Source organism: Coenobita brevimanus, chromosome 91 (genome assembly GCF_032717465.1).
Source record: "Coenobita brevimanus isolate Jiangsu-jjx chromosome 91, ASM3271746v2, whole genome shotgun sequence".
Taxonomy (NCBI): domain Eukaryota; kingdom Metazoa; phylum Arthropoda; class Malacostraca; order Decapoda; family Coenobitidae; genus Coenobita; species Coenobita brevimanus.
Window position 1 is genome coordinate 32,788,725 of NC_137044.1, and position 25,741 is coordinate 32,814,465.

Below are 25,741 nucleotides of genomic sequence, written 5' to 3' on the forward strand. Positions count from 1 at the left end.
ATTCCATCATACCATCATCATCATTGTCATCATCCGGACCTCCTTTCCCACCCAAGGGCAGGATGAGGAGTAGCAATGTCTAGACAGCACAAACTTGCCCAATCCAAATAGGCCACACTTCCATTCACTCATCATTCAAGCCCCCAAAATCCTGGCACTACTGGATACGCCAAAAAACATTCACCACATTCTGCAGCTTCACACAGACGTATCCGGTTGAGTCAATCCAGACCCAGCCATGCTCACAAGGGGTGCCAAAATCCCTGATTATGCATTTCTCCTCACAACATTCATCCAACCAGCTCAATCTCTTGTCAGTTCCCTAACCTCACCGACTTCCAAACCTCTCTTCCTCAAACACTCATCCACCGTATCTCTCCACCTCCTTGGCCTACCTCGTCTCCTCCCTCCTTCAAATTCGCTCAGGTAAACCTTTTTCACCATGCTATTGTTACTCATTCTTTCCACATGACCATACCATCTGAGGACACTCTTCGATTCTGGTGTCCACCGACTTCCTCACTCCACACCTTTCATGAATCACACTATTTCGTATCCTACCCACACTCTGTACTCCACATACATTCCTCAACAGTCCCATCTCCACTGCTCTTACTCCTGACTTTTCATTTTCATGCCACACCATAGTCTCACACCCATAAGTTAGAGTTGGCACTAACACTCCCTCATGTAAGCCTCATGCAGCTGCAACACTCAAGCCTCTCTTTCTTATCAAGGCCTTCATTGCACCAGCTACTTTTCTTCCTTGTGTCACTCTACTTTCAACTTCTTTTGCACATTTTCCTCCCTCTTCTATCACTGTACCCAAGTAAATGAACTCTCTCACCAATTCCAGTCTCTCTCCATTCACTGTGACATCACACTGGGAGTCATCTTCTCTCTCAATAACCATCACTTAACTCCTCTACATTTACTCTCAAGGCTCGACGCTCACAGACATTAAGAAAACTCTGCACTAGCCTACCAAGTTCCTGTTCAGTACTTGCAAGCAGTACCGCATCATCAGCATACAACAAATTTGAGATATTCCACCCATCACCATTCATTACCAACACCATCCCTCTCTCCATTACTCGTGTTTTCACTTCTCTCATCACCCCATCCATATATATATTGAACAACCATGGGGACATCACACAACCTTGCTGCACACCCACACTGATTGTGAACCATTCACTTAGATGCCCATTAACCCTTACACATGCTTCGCTACCATCATAAAAACTCTTGACAGCACCTAGCAGCTTACCATCTACACCATACATGCGCAAAACTTTCCACAATCCCTCTCTGTCTACTTTGTTGTATGCTTTTTCCAGATCCATAAATGGCATAAACACCTTATGGTCCTTCTCACAAGCCTTCTCTGCTATCTGTCTCACTGCAAATACTTGATCCACACATCCTCTGCCACTCCTAAAGCCACCCTGTTCATCACTCACCGGACTTCTGATATCTCTCTTACTTTCTCTATAGTAATTCTTCCATATACCTTCCCTACCACACTCAATAAACTTATGCCACGATAATTCTTGCACTCATACCCAAACACATCCTTACCTTTCACTAAAAACTTTTCACACACCTGTCTCACAGCAAACACCTAATCCACGGATCCCCTCCCTCTCTTAAAGCTACACTGCTCATTACCATGGCTCTAAATATTTCATAGCACTTATTTGTGACTAGCATCAGATTTTAGTGTAAATCTGTTGTTACAACTCTGCATTCAAGATGGTAAGATGACAAAGGAACTCGTTCAGTATAAGAACAGTGGATGGGTAGAATAAGCCACCTAATGATGTAATGCTGCCTCTTCCATTGAGAATATCAAGAATTGCCTAGATAGACATGACTTCTAAGGGTTGAATATAAAAAACTGTTCTAGTCACTAATTCATTATTTTCTCTCTTACCAAGTTTCATTGCATTAGTCTCAGATTCTTTTCGCCCTTGCCTAAAAAAACACATTCATGTCAATTTTTCTATGTGCTGTGTGGTTTTCCTTCTCACTTTCTGCTGCCAGTTTCAGTTGGAGAGTTTGATGGGCAGGGGAGAGCCCTCTTTGCTATCCTAGTCTTTTATATAGTACCGTTAACAAAACAGCATTCTTCAAAAAAGTTGCCAAGCATGGGCTATCCACCTTCCTGCAGTTATCCTACTGTCTTATGTTCAGCTTCAAATCAACTTAGAGTGGAAAGAATATACAGTACCCTGAACAACTCCAAAATTTAGTCAGAAACACCAGATTACTGTACTGTACTGTATATGCAACCAGCCAGGTATATGCAAATGCCAAAGACAGCAGCAGTAATCATACATGGCAAATCCTTGATTGTTACAAAGTTAAAGAACAGTTATTTTCCAACTTAGGAACTAAATGTTTTCAATACAACGTGCACAGTTTTCCGTTATTTGTCAGGCTAACTCCATGTGATTCTGTGCTTTTAAAATTTTATGTGAGTGTCTTTGGACATAAGATTCACAGTCCGTTCCCAGAACCCAAGCAGTCCTACGTACTACACACCTTCACATGTCACCTCTTCGGTGCAAACACCCACCATCCATATTGAATACATGCTTGGGCTGTTTAATACAGGACTGGTGTATTGGTATTAGCGTAGGTGTTTTTACATCGGCAGGTCTTGTGGTAGATCAGTAAAATGTATTGGAAATTCAAATCTTTAAACTATACCCTCCCTCAGCGGGATCCACACTTGTGGATCCCTGGGACATCAGAACACCTCTCTACCAACTTAGTTAAGTTGTAAGGGACAGGTATTGATTAAGGCTGTAACTATATCCACAAGTCCAAAAAGTCGCCCCTAAACTGAATAAAATCATCTGATGTTGTTAAGAATAAAATACAAAGTCATCACATTGAAAGGGCTACTTAGGACATACAGCTGGTTTGTAGCTTGAAAAGTTTCTAAGTCGGTGAAATGCCTGGTGTACAGCATAGCGCCCCCGGAAACGAGATGCGTGGTGTACAGCATAGTGCCCCCGGAAACGCACCGACACCCCCACCCGGACCCCACGGAGTAGCCACAGCCGAACTACGGGATGCCATGCGACAACGGCATAAGTCAGCCCGGGCCGTGTGCCCCTATAACACCCAGCTGTCGCACCGTCACCCTAGCAGGAAGAGGACACTACCTTCGGGGAGTGGGACTGCCAGATCAGCTGCTCATTCAGCTCCAGACAGTGCCCCTTAGGAGACGGCCAACTGCCGCTCCCACCTTCGCCATATGGCCTATTGCCGCTCTGAAGGTATTTCCCCCGAGTCGGCCTATTGCCGCTCCGTCCTCCGGCAGAAGGAGATGGCCTACTGCCGCTCCCGCCTTCATCAGACAGCTGATTGCCGCTCCGAACGTGTTGCCCCCAAGTCAGCCTATTGCCGCTCCTCCCTCTGGCAGAAGGAGACGGCCTACTGCCGCTCCCACCTTCGTCAGATGGCCGATTGCCGCTCCGAAGGTGTTGCCCCTGAGTCGGCCTATTGCCGCTCCTCCCTCCGGCAGAAGAAGAAGGCCTACTGCCGCTCCCGCCTTCGTCAGACGGCCGATTGCCGCTCTGAAGGTGTTGCCCCTGAGACGGCCTATTGCTGCTCCTCCCTCCGCCAGAAGGAGACAGCCTACTGCCGCTCCCACCTTCGTCAGACGGCCGATTGCCGCTCCGAAGGTGTCCAGAGGCACGCTGACTCCCCCAGTCAGGCCACAGCCAATTGCCGGGCCTTGGCACCTCATAGTTGCGCCCCTGGGCAGCCACGGCCAATTGCCGGGCCCCATGGCCAAAGGGAGGTGTTGATAGTGTCATCACCCCAGAGTGAGACAAGAGCCCGGTCCTCCAGTACCGGAGAACCCCAGCAAGGCCTTACGGTCTCCCCTGGCCTCTGCTTCCTACGCCTGGCCCTGGAGAAGACCCACCTGACGGACACTAGTTCAGGTCGGTGCCGCAGCCCCTCCCCGACGGTGCCCCTCAACTCTGGGGACTGCATTCCTCAGTCACTCCAGACCCTCCCCAGGATGCCCGGGCGTGATCTCTCCACGCCCACGAGGTGGCGTAAGACCTCCACCTCCGGCCGAGACCTGAGCCAGAGATTTCTGGACCTGTTAGGCCCCAGTCCTGAGGGCCACACCCCTGAGCCTAGCCCGGAGACTGTGGGCCCCTTCGCCACCTGCAGCCCTGGATGCAAGAGGACGCCCCTGCGAGTCGTCCCGTGCCCTCTCAGCATGCCCCCCCTTGGCGGTGCCCCTATCCCAGCCGAGTTGTCACCAGCATGTCTCCCCGCCGCCCCCACTATATGAGTGAATCATGATAAGTGTGGTGTTGCCCCAGAACTAGTGAACTGACTTAGGTTAAGTGTGACATTGCTCCAAACTAGTGTAAAAATGATACAGTGACTTAATGTGTGTGTTGAATATCGAGGCAAGTGAAATCACAGGTGGATGAGTAAGGACGAGTGCAGAAACTATGTTCTGGTGAACCAGACTCACGAGTGATGCCCATTGTAGAAAACCTGTAAGACTACTCCTCCCGAGAAATCCTCTGTAGCGACATACTCCAATGTCGCTTGTTATAAGAAAACCGTAGAGTAAGTGTTAATAATATTTTCCCACTTGTATTACCATAAACAGTGAATTCCCAGTGTCATTCCCTCTCTTTACCAATCTCCTCCCAGGAGCTAGCGTGAAAGTAAACGAGAAATAGAATCAATTGTCAAAACCCCATTGCTATTAGAAAATACTAAGTTTGAATTAATAATACTTACTCTCTCCCAATATTACTATAACTCTGTTCTGACCCGCCGCGAGTCACTCCCCTCGCCCCCCCCCCCCTGTGAGCCTCACTCTCCGCGCCCCCACGCGCGCCTGTATTCCCTGTACATCTGTGCACTAGAATTAATTGTGTTGGCATCAGTATCAGTTAAGCCAGTATCCTGCGAGATACCAATATCCTAGTTAAGGTTATATTTTTTTGCCATATATATTGTGTTGTAATATCTGCTGTCTTTGTCCTGTGTCTGACTGTGGTAATATACGTGTAAAGGTTATTGCCTGGAGTTTTTGTGTCCTACCTCTCTTTATTGCACTAAGCCCCAGTCTCGAAGGAGGACCCCATAGGCGTACGAGCCAGGGGGGCTGGGGGGGCTGCAGCCCCCCCAAGATTTTGGCAGACACAAATTTTTCGGGCAGAGTAGCCAATGTAGCAGGGCTATTCAACTGGCGGATCGTGAGCTAAATCCTGTCCTTGAGTGTTTTTTCTTTTCATATATGAAATTTTACATTTCCCTTAAAAAAAAAAAAAAATGCCATAACGGTCCTTTTCTCTACTTTTTAAAAATATTTCTTAGTTCTTACTGTTTATAAATAAACTATAAGCCAGTGTTGACAGGCTGAGCTGGATGCTTGTGTCCGTACCGTCCGTTCGTAAATTACGTAATAGTGGACAGGCTCATAAGTCATAAACTGTACGTGTCTAGGACGGGAGAACAAGTACACACTATGCGTCGGCAAAGTCCCCAAGTCCCGCCCGCCAGTTTGCTCAGGGCTTGAGTGGAAGCTGCACAGTGACACATATCCGGACTTATTCTTTAAAATCCTTAAGTATCACACGATGGTCATGCAGGTGGGAAGCCGTGAAAAGTGTTCACAAGCAAATTGAGAGAATTGTAAAAGCTCTCATTCAGCTAGCAGATGATAAAGATCCTAAGACATACTCTGATAGTCGTGCATTTCTTTCTGCAATCTGTGACTTTGAGTTAATTCTTGGACTCTGTATCATCAAAGTCATTCTTTCAAACACCAACAGTCTGAGCAGATACTTACAGTCCAAAAATATGGATGTCATCACTGCTCGCCGAAATGCAGATCTTACCATCAGGACATTGGGAGAATGTCGTAAGGATGATAGCTTTGACAAGATCTGGCAAAGGGCTGACCAAATCAGCCAAAACATATAATCTTGGATTGAAAACACAAGATTCAACTTCTGTGATGCACGGATACCTCGAAAAAAACCATCTCGTCGATTGCAAGCCATGGTAGGAGAATTGACAGGGATGGATGCCCAACCACTGACACCAGTACAGCATCATCATGTCAACACTTATTACAATTCAATTGACAAGGTCCTGTCAGAACTGGAAGTTCGTTTCAAGGGTAATGATCAAGATGTTCTGTGTGCTCTTGGTGCCATTGCAATAAGTGATTCACCATCACAAAGTGACTATGAACTAGTTGCAAACTTTTATGGCCTGGACAAGGATCTGATGGAAGCAGAACAGAGACTTTTCTATAAGCTTAAGCAAAGGCGACAAGGAGTCTTCCTCAAGACAGCATCAGATGTTGTCCAGTTTCTACACGAAAATGAACTGTCAGAAATGGTACCCGAGTTCATGAAAGTTGTATCTCTTTTGGCTGTCATCCCTGCTATTCATGTTCAGCAGAGAGGTCTTTCAATGGACTTCGTAAGCTGAAATCCTACCTTCGCAGCACCATGGGTCAAGCAAGAGTTAGCTGCCTAGCACTTATCAACATAAAGAGAGAATATGCTACTAGAGTGATTGAAGAAGATATGGACAAAATTATAGATGTTTTTGGAAAAAGAAAGGGACGTGAAAAATATTTTTTCTAACTTGATTTTTCCTGTAAGTCTTAACTTTATTATGGATAGGAAAAGAAGCACTTTATTTTTCTAATCATGTTTTAATTTAGTATGAAGGTGAACTATAATTTAATGCAATTTTTAATAATTACTATATTTATACCATTCAACCATTGCAATTTATTTCAGTAACAGCTATTATTTATTTAGTATATTACAGTAAAAAGTATAACCCATACTAATTACTCAGTTCAATTTTATACTGTAGGCTTTATATAATACTTGTAATTGTGGGTGAAATTTAGCAGTTCAGTTAACCTTCATTTTTACATGGTGTGTAGAATAAATGTGCAATGTCTTCATGAAGTGTGGTTTCTTCCTTCACACACACACACACACACACACACACACACACACATATATATATATATATAATTGCTTGGATTTACAGGCAAAATATATTTCGGGCAGAGCGAGTTCAGCCCCCCCAGATGAGAAGGGTCCCGTACGCCTATGGAGGACCCTGCTACGCGTTAGGTGTTCTAGGACCGAGAAGTCAGGCCTTTTTCACCTAGCATTACAGTCGGTACTCGCTAAACTCCTTTCCCCTTAACTCGGCCCAGATTTTCGTCCTTTTGAGCCTTATCTGATGTAGTTCAGTGGCTAAAAAAAGACTGCTATTATAAAAAAAAAAAAATAATAATAATTTGGTTTTACGCCAGGTATCCCCGAAGGGCTAAGGCGTTGCCCCTGGGTAGAGGACTTTTGGACTGGAGCGTGTAGCATTTTATGACCGGATGCCCTTCCTGAGGTCTACCAATGACCCTTTGGTGGATTCGATCCTCCGACCCTTTGGTCAGAGCAGAGCACTCTAACCCACTGAGCCACAGCTGCTACTATTTTCAAGCACTTATCCATGACTATCATCATATTTTTGTGTTGATCTGTTCTTACAATTAGGCATTCAAGATCAAGAGGCCAAGTTTCGGCCAAGTTAGATAAAAAAAAAGACTAATACATTAGGCAAATACTGTATGTACTCTATATTAGTGAACATATGAATATAGACAGAAACTGAAATATTACTGCTGTACAGATTGCTTCAGGTAATTTAGCCACTGGTACTATAAAGCCTCAAGCAGCATTATATTATTATATAGGCTACACTATTTTGTAATAATTATTAAAAGAATAACATCGTAGTATTCAGAGGTTTGTAAGTAAAAAGTTCATAAGTAAATAAGCAGCAGCAGCAGCAGCAATAGTAGTAGCTGCAACCCCAGGTTCATCTGAATGCAAACCCAGTAGACTGCAGGCTCAATTTGCCCATCTCCAGCCCACCATCCTCCTTTCGGGGGATGGGGAGGGAGTTGAGGGACATTAATTCTATAAAAACAGGTAGCGCCACCTAGCTAAATTGGTGTCACCCTCTCTAACACTGAACTATAAAGTGTCTAAGTTGCAAATCATTTTTTTTTCTTTTCTTTTTGCTGTGCAGTGTAAGGGTAAGTGGAGTACACTAAGATGTATGGAAGGCAGACACAGATGAAACTTCAGTTCTTTAAAAATTTTGGGCTACACAAAAAACCCAACTTCACAGAGAGAAAGAATGAGGGTTTTGTGTAGCCCTAAAACATTACAGAAATTAAAGAAGTGAAGTTACAGCTGTGTTGACTCATCCCTCAGTGACTGTTGCCGCAGATTGACAGACAGACATAAATAGATTGACTGATTGATTGACAGATTGACAGAGATAGTGTGTGTTATCTAACTGAATGCATGCCGTACAGCACAGTGCCCCAGGAAACGAGATGCGTGGTGTACAGCATAGTGCCCCCAGAAACGCACCGACACCACCACCCGGACCCCACGGAGTAGCCGCAGCCGAACTACGGGATGCCATGCGACAACGGCATAAGTCAGTCCGGTCTGTGCGCCCCTATAACACCCAGCCGTCGCACCGTCACCCTAGCAGGAAGAGGACACTGCCTTCAGGGAGTGGGACTGCCAGATCAGCTAGGGGTGGAGCTGCTCATTCAGCTCCAGACAGCGCCCCTCAGGAGATGGCCTACTACCGCTCCCGCCTTCGCCATACGGCCTATTGCCGCTTTCAAGGTGTTTCCCTGGAGTCGGTCTATTGTCGCTCTGTCTTCCGGCAGAAGGAGACGGCCTACTGCCGCTCCCGCTTTCGTCAGATGGCCGATTGCCGCTCCGAAGGTGTTGCCTTCGAGTCGGCCTATTGCCACTCCTCCCTCCGGCAGAAGAAGACGGCCTACTGCTGCTTCTGTCTTCATCAGACAGCCGATTGCCGCTCCGAAGGTGTTGCCCCCAAGTCGGCCTATTGCCGCTCCTCCCTCCGGCAGAAGGAGATGGCCTACTACCGCTCCCGCCTTCATCAGACAGCCGATTGCCGCTCCGAAGGTGTTGCCCCCGAGTCGGCCTATTGCCGTTCCTCCCTCCGGCAGAAAGAGACAGCCTACTGCCGCTCCCGCCTTCGTCAGACGGCCGATTGCCGCTCCGAAGGTGTTGCCCTCAAGTCAGCCTATTGCTGTTCCTCCCCCCGGCAGAAGGAGAAGGCCTACTGCTGCTCCTGCCTTCATCAGACGGCTGATTGCCGCACCGAAGGTGTTGCCCCTGAGACGGCCTATTGCCGCTCCTCCCTCCGCCAGAAGGAGACGTCCTACCGCCGCTCCCACCTTCGTCAGATGGCCGATTGCCGCTCCGAAGGTGTCCAGAGGCGCGCTGACTCCCCCACTCAGGCCATAGCCAATTGCCGGGCCTTGGCGCCTCATAGTTGTGCCCCTGGGTAGCCACGGCCAATTGCCGGGCCCCACGGCCAATGGGAGGTGTTGATAGTGTCATCGCCCCAGCCTGAGACAAGAGCCCGGACCTCCAGTACCGGAGAACCCCAGCAAGGCCTTACGGTCTCCCCTGGCCTCCACTCCCTATGCCTGGCCCTTGAAAAGACCCACCTGACAGACCCTAGTTCAGGTCGGTGCCGCAGCCCCTCCCTGACGGCGCCCCTCGACTCTGGGGACTACAGTCCTCAGTCACTCCAGACCCTCCCCAGGATGCCCGGGCGTGATCTCTCCACGCCTACCAGGCGGCATAAGACCTCCACCTCCGGCCGAGACCTGAACCAGAGATTTCTGGACCTGTTACGCCCCAGTCCTGAGGGCCACACCCCTGAGCCTAGCCTGGAGACTGCGGGCCCCTTTGCCACTTGCAGCCCTGGACGCGAGAGGATGCCCCTGCAAGTCGTCCCGTGCCCTCTCGGCACTCCCCCCCCCTTGGCGGTGCCCCTATCCTGGCCGAGTTGTTGCCGGCGTGTCTCCACGCTGCCCCCACAAGATGAGTGAATCATGATAAGTGTGGTGTTGCCCCAGAACTAATGAACTGACTTAGGTTAAGTGTGACGTTGCCCCAAACTAGTGTAAAAATGATCTATCTATCTATCTATCTATTGCCAGATGCCTCAATCCCGTTTGGGGTGGCCACAAACAAATCGCCTCCAAGTCGCCCTGTCCCCCGCCATTTCACTCCCCTGCTCCCAACTCACACCCCCCTCTCTCATATACCTCTCCACCCCATCTCTCCATCTCATCCTCGGCCTCCGCCTCCCTCTTTCCCCCTCCACCTCACTCACATACATTCTCTTCATCAGTCTTTCACCCTCCATCCTCTCCACATGGCCAAACCACCTCAGTGTGTTCCTCATAACGTTTCCTATCACATCCACATCAACACCACAACGCTCCTTTATATCCTCATTCGTCAGCCTGTCTCTCCATGTGGCTCCACAGGCTCCTCTTAAATAACTCATTTCCACGGCTCTCACTCTTGACTTGTGTCCTTCCAACAACGTCCAAGCTTCACTTCCGTACGTTAGAGTTGGTATCACAATACAGTCATGTAGTAACTTTTTCACTTCCATGCTCACTTCCCTGTTTCTTATCACTGCTTTCAAAGAACCAGCAACCTTTCTTCCCTGCTGTACCCTTTCAAGCACTTCACCCTCCAAACCTCCATCCTTACTCATCACACTACCCAAGTACTTAAACGTACTCACATTTTCCAATTCCTCACCATCCAACCTCGCTGTACATTCACTGACTTCACCTCTCTCAAAGACCATCACTTTACTCTTCCCTACATTCACCTTTAGATTCCGTTTCTTACACACTCTCCTCAAACTCATCCACCAAGCCTTGCAGCTCCCCTTCGTCTTCACTCAACAACACAGTATCATCTGCAAACAACAGTACAGGGAGTTTCCAAACACTATCCTCTCTCACCAGGGCCACTCCAACATCCACTACCCTACCTTGTACCTCTTTTATTACCCCATCCATGTACAGATTGAACAACCATGGTGACATGACACATCCCTGTTTCAACCCAACTTTCAAAGAGAAAAATTCACTTAGTTCACCATCCACACGCACTGCAGCCTTCGCACCATCGTACATACTCTTCACAGCATTCAACAATTTCCCATCTACTCCATATATTCTTAACACTTTCCACAATCCTAGTCAATCCACCCTGTCATATGCTTTCTCCAAATCCATGAAAGCCGCATACAACTTCTTTCCCTTCTCTAGAAACTTTTCCACTAAAGATCTGAGAATGAATATCTGATCTACACAACCTCTTCCCTTCCTAAAGCCTCCTTGTTCTTCTCCAACTAATTTCTCTGTTCTTTCTCTAACTCTGTCAATAAGTATCCTACCATACACTTTTCCTATTATACTAAGAAGACAAATGCCCCTATGATTACCACACACTTCTTTTTCCCCTTTTCCTTTGTACAAGGGAATAATTATACCTGACTTCCAATCCTCCGGGACTCTACCTTCCTCCCAGGCCAATCTGCACATCTTCCACATCCATTCTACTACTGTCTCTCCCTCATGCTTCAGCATTTCACCACACACTCCATCAATTCCTGGGGCTTTCCCTGATTTAACTTTCTTCATTGCTTCCACAACTTCTATCCTACTGAATTCTTCCTGTCTTCTCACCTCCCTCCTTCTCCCAGCCATTCCCCAGCCACTTATACTCGCATTACTTCCATCCTCCACGTTCAACAATTCCTTAAAGCGTTCTCTCCATCTGCTCACTTTTTCTCCCTTCTCCACTAGTAATCTACCATTTTTATCTTTCACTCCCCTGCTAACTTCACTTCCACCCCGTCTTACTCTTTTCACCTCTTTCCAGAACATTTTCTTACAGTCCCCCCACTTTACACTCAAATTCCTTCCAAATTCCTCATCCACTCTCTTCTTACTCTCTCTTACTAATCTTTTCACCTCTCTCTTTCTTTCTACATATAACTCTCTCTTCCGCCTCTCAATTTCTTCCACGCCCCTATTTCTCATCCATTCATTGTATGCTTTCTTCTTTTGTGCCACAGCCCGTTTCACCTCTTCAGTCCACCACGCTGTTACAGTGACTTAATGTGTGTGTTGAATATCGAGGCAAGTGAAATCACAGGTGGATGAGTAAGGACGAGTGCAGAAACCAAGCTCTGGTGAAGTAGACTCAAGAGTGATGCCCATTGTAGAAAACCTGTAAGACTACTCCTCTCAAGAAATCCTCTGTAGCGAAATACTCCAATGTCACTTGTTATAAGAAAACCGTAGAGGAAGTGTTAATAATATTTTCCCACTTGTATTACCATAAACAGTGAATTCCCAGTGTCATTCCCTCTCTTTACCAATCTCCTCCCAGGAACTACGTGAAAGTAAACGAGAAATAGAATCAATTGTCAAAACCCCTTTGCTATTAGAAAATACTAGGTTTGAATTAATAATACAGTAACCCCTCCAATATCCGGATCAATAGAGCCATAGGCAGGTCTGGATAGTGGTCCTGTCCGGATATTGGGCCCCAGCTTATGGACTTGTACTTATGGACCCTAACTCTGAAAAACACCTATACAACTCCCTCTGGACATGCATTGCACCTATTTAAGACCCAAATCACACCAATAAGGGACATAAAAGACTAAAATAAATGCAAAAGAACCATAAAATGAGGTTTTAGAGGTGAGTTTATACAATATTAAACATTCTGGGTACTTACAAGTCCCTTGCTCTTGGACTGGTTTGAACCGCCAGTTTGCAGTCCACAGTTAATCCTCTGCACTCTAAATTCTAATTTCTTAACACTGCACAACACTGTAAATTCCTGTGTGTTCTAGTGGCAAGGTATTGCAGTTTATTCACTGTTTATTCACAAACAACAAGCACCTGTGGCTTGCACTGTTATGAGTATCTGCTCTCCATCGGAGTTAAGCTGTGACTGTTGATGTTGGTGGGGTAACACAGTTGCCAGATCGCAACAGCCACATTACCAACCTCCTCAACTTTCATTGTCAAATATAACTTTTCATTACCAAATTCGTAAAGCTAGCATATATTCTTCACTAATTATATATACAAGTGGAAATACATGTAATCACTCTCCTTATAACTAACACCATGTTGATTATTTTCACACTATGTAGGGTAGCAGATTAATCAGAGAGAGCAAACAATCCACCATCTCCATCCTGTGCATCCTCATACATGTGAAAAATCCATTTGGTAATGCATTATTCTAATTCATTACCAAACGAATTTTTCATTACCAAATTGGCCCACACTTGGTAATGAAAAATACCAAATGGCAACCTGACAGGGGAGGGGGGAGGGGGAGGAAGGAAGGGGTGAAGGGACCATGGTGTAACAGCTGTTTGGCACCAGGCGGGAATTTCAAATTATGGGAGGGAGAAAAGTCAGATTTTTTCGAATTTTTTGCGGTTTTTGGCCCATTTTGGGAATATTGGATCCCAGGAGGATTATGTCCGGTTAGTGGGGATGTTCGGATATTGGACGTTCGGATATTAGAGGGATTACTGTACTTACTCTCTCCCAATATTACTAAAACTCTGTTCTGACCCGCCGCGAGTCACTCCCCTCGCCCTCCCCCTCCCCCGTGAGCCTCACTCTCCGCACCCCCACGCGCGCCTGTATTCCCTGTACACCTGTACACTAGAATTGTGTTGGCATCAGTATCAGTTAAGCCAGTATCCTGCGAGATACTAATACAGTATCCTAGTTAAGGTTTTATTTCTTTGCCATATATATTGTGTTGTAATATCTGCTGTCTTTGTCCTGTGCCTGACTGTGGTAATATACATGTAAAGGTTATTGCCTGGAGTTTTTGTGTCCTACCTTACTAAGCCCCGGTCTCGAAGGAGGACCCCGCTACACGTTAGGTGTTCTAGGACTGAGAAGTCGGGCCTTTTTCACCTGGCATTACAGTAATAGTTACATTTTCCAGTTCACCCAATTTAGGAAGTCAGTTATTTGGGAAGATATGTGATATTTAAGAAAACTCTCTGGCTTTTTATATGGATTGTCTGTATAGCAGAATGCAAATACCAGGGTATATACATGAGGTATACTGACTGAGCCTTAGTTAAGGAGCCACACCCACATACCAATTATACTATCTATCTATCTATCTATCGCCCGACGCCCTAATCCCACAAAGGGTGGCCGCAGACAAAACGCCTCCAAGTCACTCTGTCACCCACTATTTGACTCCCCTCCCCCCAACTCACCCCCCCCTCCCTCATATACCTCTCAACTCCATCCCTCCACCTCATCCTCGGTCTACCCCTCCCTCTCCCTCCCTCCACCTCACCCACATACACCCTCTTAGTCAGTCCTTCATTCTCCATTCTCTCCACATGTCCAAACCAGCTCAGTGTATTTCTCCTAATCTTTTCAACCACATCCACATCTACCCCACAACGTTCCTTCACTTCTTCATTTGTCAACCTGTCCCTCCACGTCACTCCACATGCTCCTCTCAAGTAATTCATTTCCACTGCTCTCACTCTTGACTTGTTCCCCTCTTGCAAGGTCCACGCCTCGCTTCCATACGTCAGGGTAGGGATCACAATACCATCATGCAGTGATTTCTTAACTTCCATACTCACCTCCCTATTTCTCATCACTGCTTTCAGTGTACCAACAACCTTTCTTCCCTGCTGTACCCTTTCACGTACTTCATCCCTCAAACTTCCATCCTTACTCATCACACTACCCAAGTACTTGAATGCACTCACATTCTCCATATCCTCACCATCCAACCTCACTGTACATTCTGTGACTTCATTCCTCTCAAACAGCATAACTTTACTCTTGTTTACATTAACTTTCAGCTTCCTCCTCCTACACACTGTCCCAAATTCATTCACCAAACCTTGCAACTCCCATTCATCTTCACTCAACAATACTGTATCATCAGCAAACAGCAACACCGGAAGCTTCCAAATCTCACCCTCATTCATTAGGGCCACCCCCACATCCACTGCCCTACCTTGCACCTCCTTTACAACCCCATCCATATATATATTAAACAGCCATGGAGACATCACACACCCCTGTTTCAATCCCACATTGAGATCAAAGAACTCACTCAGCTCACCATCCACTCGCACTGTAGCCCTAGCTCCCTCGTACATACTCTTCACAGCACTCAACAATTTCCCCTCCACTCCATATATTCTTAATACCTTCCACATACCTTGCCTATCTATTCTGTCATAAGCTTTCTCCAAGTCCATGAAGGCAGCATACACTTTCCTTCCCTTCTCTAGATACTTCTCCACTAAACATCTTAGAACCAATTATACACAAGGGTATAATGATTCATAGCTACAATTCACCCCACATACAAGTATACACAAGGGTATACTGATTCCCTCATACTTTTTTTAATGCATGAAAGAAGGAACCAAAGGCTGAGCCCACAAACCGTTCCTTCCAAGGAAAAAAATACAAAAGAGCCAAATTCAAGATCCGTTCATTTTGAGATACCTGGACACACTGCATTTGAAAGACTAGAGATCGTAGGAAGTAGGAAATACAGACAGAGGGAGACAGTTCCAAGTTGACCTGTTGCATAAATGAAGGACTGGGAGTAACGGTTAACTCTTTCATTAGACAGTTGGAAGGAAGAGAGATGAGAGTTTGTTGCTAGACGGGTGCTACGCGCCCGTCGTAGAGGTGTAAGGATGCAAGCACACAGTTCAGAAGAGCGGTGACCATTGAGGTAGCGATAGAAAAGAGATAAAGATGCAACAGTGCGGCGAAGAGACAGAGGTTGAAGGGAGCTAGTGAGAGGAAAAGAGTTAATGAGATGAAAAGTCTTTGACTCCACCCATGTGAGATGAGCTGTACGTGGGGAGCCTCCCCACACATGACAGTTGTACTTTACACAGGGGCGAATAAAACACGTGTATAAAGTCAACAACTGTTCTGGGGTAAAAAAGGTATGGAGTCAGCTTAGCACACCCAATCTCTTGGAAGCAGATTTTACAGGAAAAGTAATATGATCTTTCCAAGATAGGTCCCAAGTGAATGAAACCCCAAGCATGTTCAAAGATGATGCTGGATTGACCTGGATATTATTAAACATTAGTGGGTACTCCTGTGGAAGATTTTGTCGGGTTGATAGGTGTAAGAACGGAGTCTTTGATGCATTAAAAACAACAAGATTATTATTACCCCAGTCAGAGGTATGAGCCAAGTCAGATATTAGGTGTGCCATAGCCTCATCCCTTGTTTGTTAAAGAAACTGCTGAAATGGACATTGTGGGAACCGAATGGAAAGATGAAGGATGGAATCATCAGCATATGAGTGGATAGAGTCAGATGTACAGCTTAGAAGGTCATTGATGAATAAAAGGAAAAGAGCTGGTGATAGGACAGAGCCCTGAGGAACACCACTTTTGATATATCTAGGAGAAGAACGATGGAATCCCCAACATATCTGCATAAATAAAAGAGGTATACTAATTCATTCATATTTATGGAATTTGCACATGCCTAACTATACACAAGGGGTATACTGATTGAGTCATAGTTAAGGAGTCTCCCACATACCTAAGTCTACAAAGGATACTTGAGTCTACACAAGATACCTGAGTCTACACAAGATACCTGAGTCTACACAAGATACCTGAGTCTACACAAGATACCTGAGTCTACACAAGTAGTATTCTGATTCACTCAAACTTTCGGAATCCCCCACATACCCGAGTCTACACAAGAGGCCTACTGATTATCTAATAGTTAAGAAGTCGCCCACATACCTGAGTATACACAAGGGGAATGCTGATAGAGTCATATCCTAGGAGGCTCCCACACAGGCTTCTGATGCGATTAATCTCATCAATTATGGTCTTCACAGCGAAATCGTCCTTGATGCGCCCCTCCTTCCTGGCACGCGTGACCACAGTGCCCGCCCACACAAGAGGCATCCAGTATTTGGGGTGTGGGGTTAGTTCATTCAGGTCGTTAAAGATCTTCAGCTCGTTTAAGGTCATGAACCCTGTAAATGTGAGATGGTGGTAACTAATGTTATCACCATTGTCGGTATTATCATCCTGACCTTGACCTTTTTTTCCACACAAGGATGGGGTGAGGGTACCACACACACACACACACACACACACACACACAGGGAGTCAATCGAGGCAGACGTGCGACATCGGCACTCCGTACCGAACCAACACGGCCAGTGGCATTACCTAAATTAGTATCTTTGTATGAGTCAAGCTCTGTACCAGGTTAGACTAAATGATTTTTCATTATTAAAAGAAAAAAAAAAAAAAAAAGTTTAATCAAGACTTGTTCAAACAGAAAAGAGAACCAAGACGAAAGAATGCGCTGAGTCAGCTGAGGTTTGTTTAGACTACAGCAGCACGGGGAATGTAAGTACATACTCTGTACTTTTAGTATTGCAAAATGGATACATACTTTAGTAAAACAAATTTGGAAAAGAAAAGGGATAAAGGTAGAAAGCAAAATGATGATTTCTACCAAGAACTGGTTGACGTGGAGACTCACAATTGACTGGTTGAACGTGTAGCCTACACAAACTAGAAATGGCTTTCAAAAATGAAATTGATGAAATAAAGAAGCAGATGCACTTGCAAAAGGAAGAAATAGAAAAACTAGGAAGGGAGGCCAACAAGAAAGACACAACCATCAGTGAACTAACAGTGGAATTGAGTACACTCAGGAAGAAAATGAGTGAAATGGCAAGTACAGTAGTCAATCACGAGAGTATTATGGAAGAGTTCAAAAATGACACAGAGACAATTAGGCACGTAAGCAGTCTTATAGACCAGAGCAGTGATACTGACGAGAAGATAACACAGGTGAATGAAGCTGTGCAAAGCTACAAAAATGATGTGGAAACCACGTATGCTGAAATGGTGAAAGTAAAGAGAAAGACTTAGAAACAAGGGTGGAGGAAAAAAGCATTAAAAAGGAAGTGAAAAGAATAATCCAAAACAATCCAAAGTTAGTCAGAGATTCCGTAGATATAAACAAATCTATAGTAATCACTGGTATAGAAGAGGAAGAAGTAAAAAACAAGATCACAAGAGACAAAAAGGAGATGGCAAATGTAATGAGCTTACTGAAAGAAGTATCAGAGGAAATCTGTAGTAAAGACATAGAGGAACACAAAAGGTTAGGGAAATATGAGAAAAGCAAGACAAGACCTCTAACGGTGACTTTCCAGAGTGTAAACACTGTGGAAGAGATACTAAAAAATGCAAAGAATCTTATGGAAAAAGAGGAGTTCAAAATATATGGATAAAAAGATGCCTAACACAAGAGGAACTGGAATTACTGAAAGGGAAAAGGGAGGAAGCAAAAACAAAAAATGAGGGAAGATCAGAAGAGGAGAAGAAATTTTTTTACAAAGTACAGTACTGTAATAGGATTGCAGGTACGAAAGTGGTACACAAACAGGATGGAATAAAAAGGAGGAAGGTAGTAAAACCATGTCATGACAAGTATATAAACAAGATGATAAAGTTGATGTACTCAAATGTGGATGGAATGGTATCTAAATTACTAGAGATGAATGATTATGTCAGAGAAAATGAACCACAAATAATATGCCAAACTGAAACAAAATTAACACCAAGGATATCCAATGACATACTAAACTTAGAGGAATACAATATATGGAGGAGACAGAAATTTAAAAAAAGGAGGAGGAATTATAATATTAACTAAGAAAAATCTAAAAGTCAATGAAATAAAACTAGATATACCATCACAAGTAGAACTGACTGCAGTAGAGATCAACACATCTGAAGGGAAAGTAATTGTAGCCATTTTGTACATGCCACCCAGATCAAACACATGGGAAAGAGATGAATATGAGGACCTGGCAGAGAGTACAATTCAGAGTTTAAGATCATTACTACATAGAATGGAAGAGAAATTGGAAAGAATTATACTAACTCGGGATTTTAATACAAATATAAATTGGAATATGATAAATTGGAATACTCTAGATATAATTAGCCAAGAAAGCTGTTGGGACCAAAAGCTCCTGGATCTCGTGCAAGAGTTTTCCTAATGCAACATGTGAGGGAAACCACCAGAAAAAGAGGACTTGATGTAACTTCAGTGCTAGATCTAATATTTACTAGGCAAGAAAATGATATTGACAGTTTAATATATCACCCTCCACTCGGCAAAAGCGATCATGCAGTACTAAATTATAACTTCAGGATAGCATATGACATAGTTAACAGCAATGACAGTTACAAAAAGAGCCTAAACTATAAAATGGGAAATTATCAAGACCTAAAGAAGTATTTGTTAGAAGCTGATTGGGGAAATGAGCTTAGAGGACAAGATTTAAATGCTGTATATAAAAAATTCTGTGAATTTTATGAAATAGGAGTCCAGAAGTACATCCCACAGCATAAAGAAGCAGATAAGAAAATACAGAAATGGTTCAATACAGAATGTAAAAAATCAAAAGAAGAGATTTGTTGTGGAATAGATACAGAAGACACAATAGTGAAAGGACATATAATAATTACAAACAGGCAAGAAACGATTATACAAGAATAAGGAGGGAAGCCCAAAAACAGTTTGAGGAGGATGTAATAAATAAAAGTAGTGATCAACCAAAGCTGTTTTACAGCTACATCAGAAGCAAAATCAAAGTAAAAGATATACTGTAATACAATCCATTACGGATGAGGGAACCACTTATACACAAGAGAAAGATATTTGTGAAGCACTAAATAAGAATTTCCAATTAGTTTTTACAGAAGAAAAAAATTTTGAGAGGGACTATGTGGAACATGCATGTCCACACATACTACCAGATATACAAATAGCAGAAAAAGTAATACAGGAGGAGTTACGTAGATTAGACAGAGGAAAAGCAAGTGGTCCCGATGAAATTTCATGTTGGGTACTACGAGAATGTGCAAAGGAGTTAAGTACAATTATTTTTAATTTTCAAGAAATCCTTGGGTCAAGGTAAACTACCTGATATTTGGAAAGAAGCAAATATTGTCCCCTTATTCAAGAAAGGAAATAGACAAAATCCACTCAACTACCGACCAATATCACTGACCAGTGTTGTAAGCAAGGTATTAGAAACTTTTATAAGAAAAGCTTGGGTAAATTATCTAGAAGAACACAGTATGATAACAGAAAGACAGTTTGGTTTCAGAAAAGGAAAATCATGTGTTACTAATCTGTTGAGCTACTATGACAGAGTAACAAACACAATACAGGAAAGGGAAGGATGGGTGGACAGTATCTATTTAGATTTCAAGAAAGCTTTTGACACAGTAACACACCAAAGACTTTTATGGAAACTGTACCATCAAGGAGGAATTCGGGGCAAACTGTTTTGTTGGATGCAAGATTTTCTCATAAAATGAGAAATGAGATCAGTATTAAGAGGAAACTACTCATCATGGAAAGAAGTGACTAGTGGAGTACCACAGGGTTCAGTGCTGGCACCAATCATGTTTTTAGTGTATATAAATTATATAAACAGTAACACTGGAAATGAGAGCTATCTGAATATGTTTGCAGATGATGCAAAAATACAAAGGAGAATTGCTAGCACAGACTCTTGTAAAGAGCTACAAGAAGAATTAAATAAACTTCATGGATGGAGTAGTACATTGCAAATGGAATTCAATGCAGACAAGTGTCATGTAATCAAGTTTGGTAAAAGTGAAAAAAGACCTGATTGGGATTATAAGTTAGGAAATAAAACCCTATACACATCAGAGAGAAAGACCTAGGTGTGATTATTAATAACAGACTATCTCCGGCTGACCACATCAGCGAGAAGGTACGGAACATGTATACACTGCTTGCAAATATGAGAATAGCATTCACATACATAAATGAAGACATGCTAAGAAGGATAATAACATCATTCATTAGACCAACCCTGGAATATGCATCAGTAGTCTGGAGTCCTCATCTCAAAAAACACATAGACAAGATTGAAAAAGTTCAAAAGGCTGCTACAAGATGGATACCAAGCTTAAGGGACCTAAGCTACGAAGAAAGACTAAATAAACTGAATCTACCAACACTACAGGAGAGAAGGAAGAGGTGACATGATAATGCTATATAAGTGCAGGTATAACTTTAGAAGTAACCAACGTTACCAATTTTCATTATATTACGTCCCTGAACTATTCTAACTAAGACTTACCCTTTAAGCCTAGTTTCAGTTGGGGGAGCAAATTTTGTAGGGATAGTCATATAGTGACTTAGGTTAGGCTGTCGCTCAGTAACGGATGAATGTTGCGCCATATTGGCTGGTGCAGGTGTGTGCATTTGGTCTGTCAGGCTCTAGATCAGGCCTAGGTTAGGTTACGTTAGGTTAGTTTGGGTTAGTTTAATGCAAAATAGTGTATTTTTAATTAATCTTGATCTTGATTTTGGGGGATAAACCCACTTTTGGAAATCTTACTCAAAATTCCAAAAGGGGGATTTCCCCCAAAAAATGAGGGTCAAAACTAATTAAAGCACAGTATTTTGCATTGGAAACCATAAAAAAAATAATAAAAGAAAACGTTGGTTACTTCTAAAAATTTACCTAAGTGCATATCAGGGAAGGAGAAAATAGACATGAATGATTACTTAACATATGGAGAAGCATCAGCAAGAGGACACTGCAAAAAACTGCATAAGAAGAGAGGTGATAAAGACGTAAGGAAATTCAGTTTCCCAAACAGAGCAATTGATCAATGGAATGCACTACCGAATGAAATAGTGTGTGCCAAAACAATTTACAAATTTAAGGATATGTACACCCGAAAGCACTAATCTCTCCCCCCTGTTAGCCGGAGTCGCGGCAAGTGAGCGACCAGGCGATCGAACACCCCACATCCACCACCCCTACCCCAACCCCAAAGCGTTGTTGGATATATGTGGGACGGCCAGAGCTGGTGATGTTACAATGTGTCATGACTGTTTTTATATACCATCAGAACCAGTGTACGTAAGTATATAAAGGCAATTAATGTGTAACACTATGCTGGTATCCACAACATACGAGAAAGGCACGAAAATGAAAGAAGACATGCCGTATTATTTGTTAGTGACTATATACTTACATACTATATTATAATGTAACTACAGATAAATATAGTATAGCATCTGATGAAAGATGTGATGTCGTTTCGTATACATTATCACTCCCACCTCCATCACCCTTCTCTGATTTGCTGTCTTCACCAAACGCCTCTCATACCCTGTCATCCCCCATCCCCATCCATTGTTAACCAACATAAAGGTAATGCTAAAATAATCTGTAAAGTATTAATCATATTGTATTATCACACGCTTCTGCATTATCACCAACAAATAAAAAACATACAGTACTCCGATATAGCTGCCAACCATTTCATCCTGTTTTAAGGTGTTACATGACATACTGCAAGTTGGACCTTGTGTTACAATGACATACGGTTGTTTATGGTTAACACAGGTTGTGTGGCTTTGGACGTCCATTAATCCATATGAGCGTGGTAATTTAAGCCTTAAATAATAAACTCGTAAGGATTATGTTCCTGTCATTATTGGATGAACGAAACGAATCAGGGATCGGCTCTGACGAACCACGAACTCTGCTTTAACACAACAGTGACACAATGTCGTTACGTATACGATTGACACACATTCAGTTATATACATAATGACACTGTGTCACTATTGTGACAAGTGGTCGGAATATTTTCGTTAAAACAGAGTTGGTGGTTCGTCAGAGCAGATCCCTGATACGTTTCGTTCATCCAATAATAACAGGAACATAATCCTTACGAGTTTATAATGTAAGGCTTAAATTACCACGCTCATATGGATTAATGGACGTCCAAAGCCACACAACCTGTGTTAAGGATAAACAACCGTATGTCATTGTAACACAAGGTCCAACTTGCAGTGTGTATGTCATGTAACACCTTACAACAGGATGAAATGGTTGGCAGCTATACCGGAGTATTGTATGTTTTTTATTTGTTGGTGATAATGCAGAAGCGTGTGATAATACAATATGATTAATACTTTACAGATTATTTTAGCATTACCTTTATGTTGGTTAACAATGGATGGGGATGGGGGATGACAGGGTATGAGAGGCGTTTGGTGGAGACACCAAATCAGAGAGGTGATGGAGGTGGGAGTGAGAATGTATACGAAACGATATCACATCTTTCATCAGATGCTATACTATATTTATCTGTAGTTACATTATGATATAGTAAGTATATAGTCAATAACACAATACGCCGTATGTCTTCTTTCATTTTCGTGCTTTTTTCGTATGTTGTGGATACCAGCATAGTATTATACATTAATTGCCTTTATATACTTACTCCTACTGGTTCTGATTGTATATAAAAACAGGCATGACACATTGTAACATCAGCTCTGGCCGTCCCACATATATCCAAGAACGCTTTGGGGTTGGGGTAGGGACGGTGGATGTGGGGTGTTCGATCGCCTGGTAGTTCACTGGCCGCGACTCCGGCTATTAGGGGGGAGAGATTAGTGCTTTTAGGTGTACAATAAATATGGTTTAAGACACGGGACAGTACGAGTTTGACTCATTCCTGTAAAGATACAATTAAGTAAGAACAATTAGATAAGAACACACAAGCATCAGCAAGAGGACACTGCAAAAAAATAAAAAAATAAATAAAAATAGGAGATAAAGACGTAAAGAAATTCAGTTTCCCAAATAGGGCAGTTTATCAGTGGAATGCACTACCGAATGAAATAGCGTGCACTAAAACTATTCATAAATTTAAGGATACGTATGATAAAAAATGGTTTAATACATGGAACAGTACGAGCCTGACTCATTCCTGTAGATACAATGGGATGCTTTGGAGCCGCCACTGAAGTGGTCGAGCCTGCCACTGACAGTGAACAGTCGCATTCTCATGAATCATTAATAACATATCTTTGTGTGGACTTATGATTCAAATTAATGTTTGTAATGTGTAGAGGAATTATTTTTTTCTCAAATAATTGAGAAGAAATGAAGGCAAACTACTTATTATTTTCATAGTAATACGTAAAAAATATTTATCCAGCTAGACTAGCATCAAATGAACTCCAATATCCTCATTTATTTTGCATTAGTAGTCTTTTATTGTACTGAAAGAGGTGGAGTTACATTACTCACTATTGGCTGGAACGAAATACTTTGTAATTGCCCTCTTCAAGTCGATTACTAACCAATATAAGTAAAAAATCGGTACGACGCTCGTAACATCCCAAATATCCAAGTGGTGCATGCGCATTGAAGGTACAGTCCCAGGGACAAGATAGACTCTGCTTTTGTTTACTAACATTGCGGCACCCAAGATTTTGTAATACTTACATTTGAGGACATCAAGATAATTTCAGAAAGGCTGTCTTGGATAAATATTTTTACAGATCAGCTTCTAACTACTCTATGCTGCAAGATATTACCAAATTCTTCTGTTACTGTGCTTTCATTTCACCAAAGATTTTGTGTGCATGTGGGACAAGGGAGATGTTGTTGATAGTGAGGTGTGAGTTATGACTGTGTTCTACCATAAAAGAGGCCATTCGGAGTCTTTTTGTAGTACACCAGTCATGAAGTGTGTGTGGGAGTGTTAAGTCATCTGGGTAGGAAGCAGTGTGTACTTTGTGAGTGAAAGTGAAAAGCACATATTTTTATATATATACATATATTTTTCTATATATACTTATTATAGAGAATATATTCTATTCTGGATTGATTAGCCACTTTGAGAAATATATACATACTGTATATGACACTATATTATCCGAATTGTTTATTTTGTAATTTCATCATTCATAATTGAGGAAATTGATGGCCACCCCTATTAATGCACAGGGGAACACAACAGTACGATCCTGACATCTCAGATTCTCAGCGTGCGTCCTCTCAACTTCAGTCTAGCCTTCCGACCTCTCTCAGAGCAGGCAAAAAATGACTGTTGACCGTTCCTGGATTTGGGACGGTTTGTCGGAATCGTTGACTGAAGGCGAATTTAGGCACTAATAAATTTAAGTTAGTAAATCGTCTCAGAGGAGGAAAATATGACTTTCCTCATTGAAACCATATAATAAGAGATACAAATCTACTCATTTCTAAAGAATTAACATAGAAAACATTAAATTATAAGGGATGAACGAGCTGACTAGTTGCTAGACTTGCCAGATTAGAATATTTTTACCTATGACTCATGCAAATGAATAAGCTCTTGTTGTGTGTATTCACTGGAGAGTGTAAGTGGTTTTGTAAGTATGAATGACATTAATCCTATCACAAGTGCACACAAACAAATGCAGCATATGATTCATGAGCATGCGTGTCCTACGACGTCTGTGGCAGGCTCGACCATGACGATTGTCAATTGTCTTCCACCCCATAAAGTACCCCATTAGGTAAGAACACACACACATGTGGTAGGGGGGGAAGGGTATAGAAAACAAGGCTGTCTGAAGTCTACCTTTGCCAGGAAACAAGAAGCAGAGGGCAGGGACCATTAATCCACGTCACCACAGAAATATTATCACTCAACGTTCAACAAACCTCAAAATAAACACTACAGGGTAAGTCAAAATTCGGGTTACGTAGGGATCGAAGATGAACAAACACAACGCTCAGGAATCTGTTGTTACTAGAATGAACGTGTGCAAAAAGTGTATCAAACATATACTATGACTTTCCCGTGTAATACTCCATAGCAGTATTTC

The 25,741-nt window shown here is 42.9% G+C and overlaps 1 protein-coding gene across 1 annotated transcript in view; it reads right to left on the reverse strand.

Moving 5' to 3' along the window:
* The window catches only part of LOC145411874 (bestrophin-2-like), a 285,723-nt gene that overhangs the window by 187,883 nt on the left and 72,099 nt on the right, over positions 1-25,741 (reverse strand). The window contains exon 6 of the mRNA XM_080281833.1: positions 16,777-17,015. Coding sequence (XP_080137959.1) covers positions 16,777-17,015 — 239 coding nt within the window. The remainder of the gene's footprint in view (positions 1-16,776; positions 17,016-25,741) is intronic.